We start from the raw sequence: 12,950 nt of genomic DNA on the forward strand, positions 1-12,950 counted from the left end.
GGAACAACCCTGTTTTGCAGGCCTTGGGAACTGTCCCGGGTCCTGCAGGGCCCTGATCTCACCAGGCCGGAGTCAGAGCCAAAAAGTCCCTGGCAATTTAACCCCTTTGGGGCAGGGGATCTTGGCCAAGTTTGGCTCGCTGGATCTTAGTCTCCTTTGAGACTCCCTTTGCCCCTTTGCTGGTGGGAGGAATTTACGTTCTCTTTCTTCTCTCTCACCTTTCGTGGAACCGCGGCAATCAAGCCACCAGCTGCCTCCCCCCTCCCACCACACACAGAACCCGATTTCTACAATCCCCCCCACTCCTTGAAGGCCCTTGCAGGGCTCCTGTAAAGAACTGAAAGCCAAGAAGCCCTGCCTGTCTCCTTGCGCAGCGGCCAGACTAGCTTGCTTTGGGCTGTTCTCTCCACCTCTTCTCCATGCTGCTTTCACAAACTTTCATTAGCCGAAACGCAGGCTGGCAGTGGCTCCGCAGCTGAAGCGGATTTTCGTTAAAGGTTGTCAATATAAAAAGATTAGGAATCCAGCCTGTTTAATTTACTTTCTACCAGAGTTATATTCGTAGTCAAATCCACGCTGAAGTCTCTCTCCGGCCCCCTGTCCGTATTCCAGTGAGTAAATGCTCTGGATTGGTGCAGCGCCTCCCTAGGAACAAGGGAACCTGGCATCCTGAGTCCAGGAGGAGGATCTGGAGCCCGGGCACTGTATCTGTATGCAGGCCTTGTATTGATCAAGATGCTTTAGGATGCTTTGGGCTGATCCTGCGTTGAGCAGGGGGTTGGGCTAGATGGCCTCTATGGCCCCTTCCAACTCTATGATTCTGTGATTCTGTGATTCTATGATCAGACCAACCCCCTGACAGTGTGGTTCAACTCACCCGCCTTGGGGTTACACTGCATTGCATCTGAGAAGAGCCACACGGCTGCCACCTGCCTTTGCCTCTGGCTTCCTCCTTCTCCTGCCAGCCTCTTCCAATTCCTCCCTCCCTTTCTTCATGCCCGGCCCTTGAGTGAAGCCCTGTCCTCATCTTCTCTTTGCCCTACTTTACCTGACCACACCTGGGCCCAGAGAGCCCCTGCGAAGTCTGCCCTGGTTCTACCCAGAGGAGTCCTTGTTTCTGGGTAGCCTGCCCCAGGAGGGTTGCCAGTTCCAAGAGGGGAAAGCCCTGGAGATTGGGGGCTGGAGTCTGGGGAGGGAGGGTTTGGGGTCAGACACCTAACACGAACTAGCTGCAAAACCAGAAGCAGAGTGCCAGTTGGACTGCATTCAGGCCGGGCGATTTGCTTTTGGCGGACGTGTTGTGGAAGCATGCAGGGGGGCAATTCAGGCTGGTGAGCTCTCTGATAAGAGGGTCAAGGTGTAGAATTTGGCACAGCATATCCGGAACATATAGATTTATTTCCCAGACAGGTGCTGAATACCCAGAAAGTTTATCTGCATCTCCATCTGGACCTCGTGAGAAGAAGAAGAGCTCCTTTGGGATCTGTGGTTTTTAGTACCCAAAGGAGTCTCAAAACGGTTTGAAATCACTTCTCCTCCCTCTTCCCGTAACAGATGCCCCATGAGACGGATGAGGCCACCAGAGCTCTGAGAAGAGATCTCCCATTCGGCTGCATGTGGAGGATTGTGGAATTGAACCCAGTTCTCCAGGTTAGAAGCCGCTGCTTGTCGTCCCTACACCATGTCAGGGATCAATATTCACCCCCCCTGAAATGCTCCCGAGAATTATGAGCAGAGGACTGGCCAGTGGGGATGGCCACCCCCAAGTGGAACCCGGAGCCCCCCTGAAGTTTTAGTTCATCTCCAGAGTAAAGAGATGAGCTTCCCTGGATCAAAGGCCTGCTTTGGAGGGTGGACTTTAAGGCATAGCACTCCCCTGAGGGGCCTCCTCGACCCAAATCCCACCCACTCCCAGCTCCACCCCCAAAGTCTCCAGGTATTCCCCAGCCCAGAGTTGGCACCCCTACTGCTCAGCCTAGTGGCAGCCTTTAGCCTAACTCTTAATACCAAAAATAATACTGTGAATATTAATCATTCTTCACATCCCCCACCCGGCCACATTCTAGCAGGAAGAAATCAAACAGGGGCCTTTTACAGTTCCTGTCTGTTTAAAAATAAATCAAATATTCCAAGCATCCCCCCCCCCCCTTTTGAAGCACCTCTCCTTTCATCTCTTATTTTGTAACTGGCTTGCAGACTTGCAGGTGTTTGGGGAGATGAGATGAGCACCAGGAGCCCCCCTCCCCCCACCGGCTGGCATTTGACAGCAGATAATCCGTAGGTGCCCTTGATCTCCCCAAGACAAGAGCCCACCAAAGCCTCGCTGGGGGGGGGGGGATTCAATTGGCCTGCACTCAGGCTGCATTGTGCCTTTTGACAAGCTTCATTTCTGCTCACTGTCCCAAAAGCGGCAGGCGCCGTGCCCTTCGCCCACCATCCGGGAGGATGGGCCGCCTCTCTTGGCGGATGCTCGCTCTGCAGCCCCACGCTCTGCTCCGCATTCTCCTCAGCCCCACCCATGGAGGAAATATGTTTGCAGCCCCCTCAGCTGTCTGTTGACGGCAGGAGTCACTTTGACCCAACCTGTCATCTCTCAGCTACCGAAAGTGCCTTCAAACCTCTCCAAGGGCGGAGGCTGCCATCTTTTGGAGAGGCCGAGCTCCAGCCAGAAAACAAAGTCCCACCAACCTCCTTGCTCCTGCAGCTCTGCTGAGACCCCCTTAAGGGCAGCTCCAGGCCAGGAGCTCATACAGGGGCGTTTGCTTGAACAAATCCTTAATCGTGATTAACCTTCTCTCCTCTGGCCACAATCCTACGCACAGCCAGGATTTAAGGAATGGACCAGGGCTCCGAGGGCACAATCCAGCAAAAGTTGTGCCTGACAGTGGCTGCTATGCTGTGCGTGGCTTCCTGGAGCCAGTGGCTCTCCCGGCTGCACAGATATTTATCATAGATGCTTGAGGCTGATCCTGCATTGAGCACGGGATTGGACTAGATGGCCTCTATGGCCCCTTCCCACTCTAGGATTCTATGAAAGCCCCCTGGACAGTAATCTGATGATTTGCTTCTGAGTAAACCTGCAGAAGCGCAGGCTGCAGTCCCACTGAACTCGTTCTGTTGTTTTCCAAGGGAAACTTTAGTTGAATTGCATCCTTTGTCTGTTTTCATTTGACAACAAAGAGAAGTGGAGAAAAACAGAAAATGCGAGGGAGGAAAAAATGTTCATTGATTGTTTAATATATTGAAGATTAAATTGCAAGAAGTGCATTTTAAGAGTCTGTTTTGTAGTTTTCCCATCTATTGCCTATTTAATTGTTTGTTTCTCAAAATTAAAAACAAATTACTAACAGAATTTTTCCGGAACATGCCATGCTGCGGTGCTCTCAGACACCGATGGAGGGTCCCCTTCTCCTTGCCCAGGGTGCCCCATCCATCAGCTGGCGTTATTTGGCATGCGATTGTGCTGCACTGTTTTGCCACCTATGCTTCTGCCAGTTTGTAGCAATAAATCCTAATCCTCTTATTATAAGTGTACTAAGGAGCTTATTAAAAGCTCATATCTGAGTTTATTTGATTAATAATTCCCAACCCTTCTTTCAAGTAAGTGCTGATTTCTGGGAGCTGCTCATCCCCACTGGCGGGAGACAGGGCCTGGGGTTGCCACATCCTGCTTGCTGAACTCCTGGAGGTCTGGGGATGGAGGGCAAGGACCTCAGTGGGGTCCCCCCTCCAAATCAGTCATTTTCTCCAGGGGAGCTGATCTTGATTGTCAGGAGCTGGGGGGGGGGGGGTAACAGCAGGAAATCTACAGGTGTTACTTGGAGGCTGGCCATGCTGGTCAACCAGCTGTCTAAAAATTGTCACCCTCCCTCCCCCCTCAGCCAGACTCCTGCCAGCTGGTTGGCAAGGGCCATTTTTCAAAGCTTCTGGGAGACAGAAGCCTCTAACGGGGCAAGGGGCCTCCAGGACCACCACCAGCCCCTGGCATAGGCTGCTCCACTTCTCTTGGTCCTCAGAAAAGCGGTGATAAAAAAAACCCTCTGCTCCTAGCCAAGAAACCTTGCAACGGCATGTGTTTCTCTGTTGCTTTCTTAATTATGAAAAGGACACTCTTTAGAAACCAGGGGCAGTTTCTTGGGGGCAGGACAAGAGCCGGTCACTCAGCCCTGTCCCCAGCTGGGTTTTAATTTGCAGCTGCTGAATCAATTTGTTTGCCAGAGCCCTGGAAGGGAAAAGTGGGCTGGGGGCTAAGGAAACAACAAGGGTCCCCAAATGACCCTGCTTCTAACCCATGCCATTGACCTGCTCCCCTCATCCCTTTAACTGATCCAAAACAGAGAAAGAATTCTCCACAACGGATTCCCCCTTGAAGGTCCTGCTTTTAAGAGCTGAAGGTCTATCAAGAGATCCCGAGCGGTTTCCGCTTCAAAACAATGACATTTCAGTGAGGAGGAAGGCTGCCCTGTTTTGCCTCTGGGTCAAACTGGGACGCAGGAGCTGCAGATCACACCAACTGCTGCCCCTGTAGTCCCCTCCTGTGGCTGTCCCCTCGGACAGCAATCCAGGGGAAGGAGGCCACCAAGAAAGGGAGCCCAGAATACTGGACTGGTGAGAAGATCTTTCGTACCAGTAGGGTTGCCAGCTCCACGGACCATATTGCCATGATCCTGCACTGAGGTCCCTCCCAAACTCCATATGGCCTAAGCCCCACCTCCAATGTCTTCAGAGTTGGAAACCAGCCTGGCTCACAGGGGTGGGGGGTGGACACAAACAGTGGAGGGGGAGAAAGAGAAGTTCAGGGGAGCCAGTGGCGGCAGCAAAGAGGGCCCTCAGAGAGAGGGCCACCCAACAGAGTGTCTTCTGCTCAAGGCCTCTCAAAACCCCCAAACAGAAGCTCCCCAATTCATTCTCCAGCTGGAAGAAGCTGAGCCATCCACAGGGCCAGGAAGTGCTTCTCTTGGCCCCAAAACAATTTGCCAAGCTGCTACCCATCCCTGGAATGGGGGCGAGGGACTGACGGGCAGAGTCAGCACTCAAAAGCTTCCTACGTCCTTCTGCAATCTGGGGAGGGATAATGATGCCTCCTGAGCTGCCATTCCAAGAAAAATATAGATCAAGAGCTTTTGAACATCCGAAACACAATTATGGTTATTACGACCTCCCCCATGTCATTTCCACCCCCAAATGAAAGCACGGCCAGCCAGGGTGGCCTCCCCCTCCCCCTTCTCGGTTGCATCCATAAGCAAAGGGACGGTGGTCTCATTCCTGGCACAGCCCCTGCAAAACCACAGGCACCAGCCATGAAAAAACTGTCCAGGTGAATTCTTGCAGACCGAGCTTAGAGAAAGATCTCTTTCTGAGGGGCGTCTGCAGAGTCCTTACTTAGCAGTAAGTCCACAATGTTTTGCATTTGACTCCTGACGGCAAGCTGGAGGGGTGAGCAACCTGCATCGTCTTCTGTCTCTAGCAGAGCACCGGCTTGGAGCAACATCTGTATGACGGGCACATTCCCTTTGAGCACCGCCAGGTGGGTGGGGGTCCTGCCCGCCTGGTTCTTGCAGTTGACTTCTGCCTTGTGTGCCAGGAGGTGCATAATGCCAGGCAAGGAGCCCTGCTGCACCGCTAAATGGAGAGGAGCCCAGCCAGAGTCCACCACAGCATTCGGGTCAGCGCCACACATCAGCAGCTCAGACACGGCGCTCTCTTTGCCGTAGCGCATCGCCAAGTGCAGAGGAGTCCATCCCAGGCTGCCCCTGGCATTCACCTGGGCATGGTGGTCCACCAGGAGGCGGACGATTTCCACGTCACCCCTCAAGGAGGCCAGATGCAAAGGGGTCCACCCTTTGTCTGTCGGGAGGTCCACGTGGGCTCCGTAGCGAACCAGCATTTCACAGATGAGGAATTTCCCTTTCGATACTGCCAGGTGCAAAGGGCTACAAAGATTCTGGTCCAGACAGTTCACCGCCGCACCGCTCTTCAGGAGGTACTGGACCACCCTGAATTTCCCTTTCCCGACAGCCACGTGAAGCGGCGTCCGGAGGTTCTTCTGCTTCTTCTCCATGTCTGCCCCTTGGCTGACCAGCATCTTCACCAGCCTGACTTGTCCACAGTAAGCAGCCACGTGCAGAGCCGTCCGCCCATCGCTTTCTTGAACGTTTACGTTGGCTTGGCGAGACAGGAGGACCCGGACAACGCTTTCAAAGTTGTTCTGGGAGGCCAAATGAAGGGGCGTCCATCCATCCAGTTCCTGGGCGTCTACCTCCGCCTTGTGGTCGAGCAGCAAGCGGGCGATCCTGTCGTCCCCATTCTGCCCGGTGAAGTGAAGAGGGGTCCAGCCGTCATGATCCGGCAGGCCAGCGTCCGCTCCGTGCTGGAGGAGGAGAGAGATGATCTCCAGAGACCTCTTCTGGACGGCCAAGATGAGGGCGGTCAAGCCACCGGGGGCTTTCTGGTCCACATCCACCCCCTGCCTCAAAAGGGCCGCCACCATCTCTGGATTCCCTTCAATGACCATGCGGTGGAGCAATCCAGGGGCATTTTCACAACTCTTGCCGGCTTCTTCAGACACGACGGAGGAGTCCACGCTTGTGACTGGGTTCTGAAGGGAGCTCTGGAAGGATTCCTGGTCATCTGGAAAAGTGTCCAAAGGGGCTGAGATGAACAAGGGAGGCCAGGTGATTTGGATAGGGTTGCCAACCCCCAGGATTTCCCATGATTCTATGTTGGTGGGCAGGTAGTGGTGAGTTCCTGCATAGTGCAGGGGGTTGGACTAGATGACACTGGAGGTCCCTTCCCACTCTAGGATTCTAGGATTCCTGAGATTACAGTTGCTCTTCAAGTGACAAAAGATCAGTTCTCCTGGAGAAAATGGTGGACTATATGTACAATATATATTATACCTGAGGAATTGTGCGCCACACGAAAGCTCATACCTTGAATAAAGCTTTGTTGGTCTTAAGCAGGGGTAGTCAAACTGTGGCCCTCCAGATGTCCATGGACTACAATTCCCAGGAGCCCCTGCCAGCGAATGCTGGCAGGGGCTTCTGGGAATTGTAGTCCATGGACATCTGGAGGGCCGCAGTTTGACTACCCCTGGTCTTAAGGGTGCCTGACTGGACTCTCAATTTATTCCCCTCAGGCTTTCCTCCTAGGGCTTTTTCCTCCCAGGCCCCAGATCAGCCTCATCGCCCTCCTCTGCACCCCCTCAATTTTCTCTACATCTTTTTTTCCACATCCCTTTTTATACCTCAGTAGGCTAAACTCCCAGAAGCCAGGGTTCCCAACCTCCAGGAGATCCCTTGAGATCTCCAGCTGTTACAAGAAATCATCAGGTGACAATAAAGATCAGTTTCTCCGGAGAAAGCAGCTAAGTGGAGACTGAATTCTATGGGATTATAACTCCCAGCCTTAAACCCTCTATTCTCACGTGACTCCACCCTCAAAATCCATTTTATGCAGGGAAACAGACCTCCAAAGCCTGGGGATCAGGGGTAATTCTGTGAAATCTCCAGCCACCCCCTGGGTGGCATCCTTACTGTCAAGGTGTCCTGTCTGTCTGTTCCCATCAACTAACAGGTGGTTTATTCTTCTGAATTGGCCCCACCTTCATTTACGGAGCACAGCTTCCAAGTTCCATTTTGTCCAAGAAGGTGACATTTTAAAGTTTCCTGGCCACTGCAGTGTCTCAGGACAAGGGACCCCCCCCAGGGTTGTCTCCCCCCCCTCCCCGCAACATGTTTTGAGTCTACTGGACTGCCAACACTCTTGAGATTGTCCAGGAAGAATGACGCTCACCACTGCTGCTGATCCCCTGGGAGAGGGCAGATCCATCTTTGGCACTCTGATGGTTGATGGGACATGGAAAAGAACATGGCTGCTATTAGTGATAACAAATTAATTATGCCTGTAATTATATCAGTCTGTGGGCACCTTTGAAATTCTGACCAGGTGTGGTGGGTATATCCACAAAAAGGCCACCAGAGGAGGTGGAGAGAGAAAGCCACAAAATGGCTGCCACAGATGACCTTCAATAATACAGTGAAGATCCTTGGGCTGCAGTGGCAGCTACTGCCTAAGCAACACTGACTGCCAAGCAGACTCCCAATGGCCTATCAGAAGCAGTGCTTGGCAAAAGCCCCACCCACTTACTATAACCACTTGGGCATCGGAAAGGTGCTGCCAGGACACCATATTGGTTTCTTACCGGGGTGAGCAAATTGTGGCCCTCCAGATGTCCATGGACTACAATTCCCATGAGCCCCTGCCAGCATTTGCTGGCAGGGGCTCATGGCAATTGTAGTCCATGGACATCTGGAGGGCCACAGTTTGCCCACCCCTGTCTTAAAACCTTCAGTCTCACAGATGGCCATTTTTGCTTTTTTGAATATATAATGCCATGAATACGTCATTCCTGAACTTCAGTTTCAAAGGGGAAGAAATCCTTGCACTTATTTCAGGATGCCAAAAACACCGTGTGGCTTCCCCCTTACCTCTCTGCCCCCAGAGAAGCCAGGCCTAAGCGACGTCTTTCTGGCGAGGTGCTCCTTCTTCAGGTCCACCACGGGGCTTTGGATTAATAACATCTCCAGCTCCATGGAGATATCTAAGCAAGCAGGAAAGCACGGTTGCCACCGAGAGCTTTACAAGGACCCCCATTTTTCTGACAAACGTTTCAAGGGCAGAACAAGTTTGAGTCTGGCGGCATGCCCCTGCACATGAAAGCTTATCCCTTGAATAAAATTGTGCTGCTCTTCAAGTTACCCCTGGACTCTAACATTGTCCTGCCGCTTCAGACCAATGGAGCTGCCCACCTGAAGAGCCGAACCATCTGAGACTAATGAGATTTAGGGGAGGGGGATCAAAGAATCAAAGCTCACTTTATCCTTTCTGACGAAGGGAGTTTTAGCCCTGGCAAACTCCTCCCGCAACCCCAAATCTTGTGGGTCTCCAGTGGATGTGAACCTTGCTCTTCTACAGCAGTCCAACCCAGCTCCCCTCTGGAACTAGTTAAAGGGCAGCTCACCTACTCAGACTTACTTGGGTCCGGAGTTCTGGCCCGCAGCCATGGAAGACCCTCTCAAGGTCTTCAGGGGACACTAATCTGCACTGTGGGTAGCTAAGGGGCAACAGTCCAAGGAAGTCTCTTTGGCTACTCCACCTGTGAAGCCTGGCCTCCTCTTGGGGTCCTGGTCCCAGCATCTCTTCACCAAGTCGATCACCTGCTGGCATTCTCCCAGGCCGTCGTCACAGATGAGGTCCAGGCAGGGACGTTTCCCTGCAGCCATGCCCGCGAGGACGGTCCCCAGGCTAGCCCCTGTGGAAGAGGCGGACAGACAATGATTCCATAAGGCCTGCAGGACAGGCCTGCTCCATCAGGCGCATGGCCAAGGCCTAAAATAACACCCACCAATAAAGGCCGCCTCCCCCTTGGAGGAGATGGGAGTGGGGAAACCACCTTCCCCTGGATGGGTCGTTTTGGCCAGGGGCATTAGGGAAATTGTAACATTTTAGATTTTTTAACTCGGTACATTTTAAATATACAAAGCATCACAGCAGGGCAGGATATAAATTTTACAAATTATATATATACAAATTATATATATATAATTATTCTAAATGTCCATCGTGGCCTTTGTGAAACTGCAGGGTGAGGGAATTGCAGAGTTGGAGAGCTGCCAGCTCTCTCTCTCTCTCTCTCTCTCTCTCTCTCTCTCCCCGAATATACCCTGAGCTCCCCATTTCCACTTGATGGTTGCAGAAGAAGATTCCGATTGCAGCTTCCATAATGCAGCCCAGGGAGCTGCCATTCTCTTAAGTGGGTGCGCGATGTGCACTGAAGCGGCCGCTGACTTTCGCTGACCCCCTCTTGGGTCCTGGGGGCAAAAGGCAAACCGAGGGGGTTCACCAGGGCCCTCCTCCGCTTAGCCATCCCGGACTTCTTTGGGGGCTGACCCAGCTTCACTGCTGAGATCTGGGGAGGCTGGGCTGGGCTGGGCTGGGCTGGGCTGGGGTCATGGCTTGACTCGGTTCAATCCAGCAGCATCGGGGAGAAACAACACAACTTTTCCTCTTGCACAACTTTTCCACCTCCCTGCCCAAAGTGACATTCCCCCTGGTTGCTGAAGTCCACCCTCTTTAAAACTCTGGTCTGCATTCTAGAAAGAGGAACATGCAGCAGCAGCCCAGAGCGGTAGGGAAGGGCGGTATAGAAATAAATAATATATATATATATTACCTGCGTAGGCTTTCTTCTGAGTTAGAATCTCCCACATGATGACTCCAAAGCTTGAAAAGAACAACAAAAGCTCAAATGTTACAGACTCTGTTCTCACCATATTGAAACCAAGCTGGCATCTGGCACATTAAAATATGATCCCATGAACGCAGGGAAGAAATTGCAAGCAAGGCTCAGGGACAGGAGGAAAGCTGATAGCCCCCAATATATGACTTCTAGCCAGTCCCAAAAGAAGGATGGTCTCATAAAGCTACTTCTACTGAATCTGACCACCAGTCCATTGAAGGAGGATCTGACCAGAGCCTCAGGCAGAGCTCTCCCCCCTCACTTGAGACCTTCTGCATGCCAGGCATGATCCACAGTCCCTCCCCAAACACATGGGAAGCTTCTACCTTCTATTGAAATGGGTCTCTGGCCCATAAAGTGAGCATTGCTGACATACCTTGGCAGCAGCTCCCTGGGCTTTCAGGCTCCCCATCCCCTGGGGATTGAACTTGGGACCTTCTGCACATCGGGCAGAGGCTCTGCCACTGAGCCATGGTTGCTCCCAGGTTCCTTACCTGTAGACATCACATTTGGTTCCAGGTGGGTTAATGCTCTGCAGAAGTAACTCAGGGGCAACGTAGACCAAGGAGTGGGTCAGGGCAGACCTCTCAGCATACGGCGTCTTGCTTGATACCTCCTCCCACTTGAACAATCCAAAATCTGAAACCTGAGACAGGGAGAATCGACAGCTTCAGTTGCCATTGCACCTGCGAGCTTAGAGGCCTGGCGTTCGCCTTGCTGTTCGAATCCCCCTCACCTTGACATGCAGGTGGGCGTCCAGTAGAATATTCCCTGGCTTTAGTTTCAGGTGCAGCAAAGGAGGCTGCAGGCCGTGCAAGAAATTCATGGCCAAGCTCGTCTCGCGGATGATGCGGGACTTCAGCTGCCAGGCCATTTGGTGGGTGGCCAGAGTCTTCTCCAAGGAGCCCCCGGCCATGTGTTCCATCACGATCCCTGCAGGGCTGTCACAGACGCCGTAGACGGAGACCAGGTGCTGGAATTTGACTCTCTCCAGCTTGGCTGCCTCTTCACGGAGAAGGCCTAAGGCTGTTCTGCAAAGGGAAAGTGGCAGGGAGGCTTCTGGTTCTACTTTCTGTTTCAGAGCCTGTCCAGCCAGTTGGAGCAGCCCAACACATGCAAGGCTGCCAAGCAAACTGGCCTCAGGCAGTCCTCTCCAGGCCGGGGAGGTGGGTGTGCCCCACACATCCACTCTCTGCTGGAGAGCAGCCCTTCCCTTCCCCTTCCCCCTTCCCTTCCCTTCCTGTGGCCACGCTGGGCCCTCCAGCAGACCCAAGTGAAGCTCACTGAAGGAAGGACTGGAAAGAGACACTTGGCTAGAGTTGCCCTCCTCCAGGCACGGCCTGACGTTCTCCCAGAATTAGAACTCGCCTCCAGACCCCAGAGATCACTTCTCCTGAGGGAAAGGGCAGCCTCAGAAAGCAAACGGTAGGACACTCCCAGGTTATATCCCTCCTCAGATCCCCCCCTCCACAGGCAAGCTTCCCAAATTTTGAGGAATTGCTTAGGCACAACCCCCATTCCCGAAGATACGACCCTTAGCACGATCCAAATGGAAATTACCTGTCTAAGGTGGGCCCAGGCTGAAGGCCAGGAAAGCACTTCACCACGTAGATGGTCCTCCATCTCTTGTGCCGCACCCGGAAGACCTGGCCAAAGGCTCCAGTGGGCAGTGGGCACCAGTCCTCTTCAAAATCTCCCTTGCTGAACATGGCTAAAGTGTCCGGGCCCCAGACCACGCAGAGGGAGGGTCCCCCGGCCTCCTGGCTGCCCCCGTCCCTTTCTCCTGCTCCTGCCCATCTGGAGGCCTGGAGACAGACCAGATGGGAGAGAGTTCCTCGTTCTTGAGCAGGCGGGGCGGGGAAGCGGAGGAGCAAGTTGCTTTGCTGGGCATCCCGCCAAGGGGTGGGACTCCCGAGCGGCTATTACCTGTCTGCCAGAGGAGATCACCTGGGAGCAGCTGAGGTGTCACCTGGGGAGGGCCAGGCCTGGGGTCAGAGGTCCAGGGGCCCAGCAGGCCTCCTGGCTGGAAAGGGCCCAGTCCCTCCTCCCTCCCTTGACTCCCATCACGTGAGCACAATCTGGGTACGGAAAATGCCAGATTGCCAGGCATTGTCCCATGAAGGGGTGGCCAAACTGTGGCTCTCCAGATGTCCATGGACTACAATTCCCATGAGCCCCTGCCAGCACTCTATGATTCTAACCCTCTCGCACACCCACTGTCACCTGCCACCCCCTTGAGCCTTCACAGAATCAGCCTCTCCATCAGATGGCTCTCCAGCCTCTGCTTAAAAATTTCCAAAGATGGAGAACCCTCCCCCTCCCGAGGAAGCCTGTTCCACTGAGGAACCGTTCTGACTGTCAGGAACTTCTTCCGGATGTTGAGACGGAATTTCTTTTGCTTTAATTTCATCCCATTGGTTCTGGTCCGTCCCTCTGGGGCAAGAGAGAACTACTCTGCTCCATCCTCTACATGAATTGGCTGAGCTTAGAGTTCCTTTAGCCAATTTGGGAAACGGGTGGGAAGGGAGGCTCTGGCTTACAGCCTTGGCACAGGGCAAGGGGGTCTCACCCTCCCACCCCTTCAAAATAACCCTTGGGAATGGGCTACTCAGTTCCCTGTTGAAAGACAGAGTTAATTTCCTCTACCCTA

At 53.2% G+C, this 12,950-nt stretch overlaps 1 protein-coding gene across 1 annotated transcript; it reads right to left on the reverse strand.

The window, feature by feature from the left end:
- Positions 1 to 3,281: 3,281 nt before the first annotated feature.
- On the reverse strand, positions 3,282 to 12,009 carry ANKK1 (ankyrin repeat and kinase domain containing 1). The gene is made up of 8 exons (XM_077305641.1): positions 11,861 to 12,009; positions 11,037 to 11,331; positions 10,795 to 10,946; positions 10,235 to 10,284; positions 9,158 to 9,313; positions 8,490 to 8,602; positions 7,795 to 7,840; positions 3,282 to 6,630 (listed from the first exon to the last, which is right to left on the reverse strand). The coding sequence occupies exons 1-8, from the start codon at positions 12,007 to 12,009 to the stop codon at positions 5,339 to 5,341; spliced, it is 2,253 nt and encodes a 750-aa protein (XP_077161756.1). The 3' UTR covers positions 3,282 to 5,338.
- Positions 12,010 to 12,950: the final 941 nt, after the last annotated feature.

The sequence above is a fragment of the Paroedura picta genome, chromosome 12 (genome assembly GCF_049243985.1).
Source record: "Paroedura picta isolate Pp20150507F chromosome 12, Ppicta_v3.0, whole genome shotgun sequence".
Taxonomy (NCBI): Eukaryota; Metazoa; Chordata; class Lepidosauria; order Squamata; family Gekkonidae; genus Paroedura; species Paroedura picta.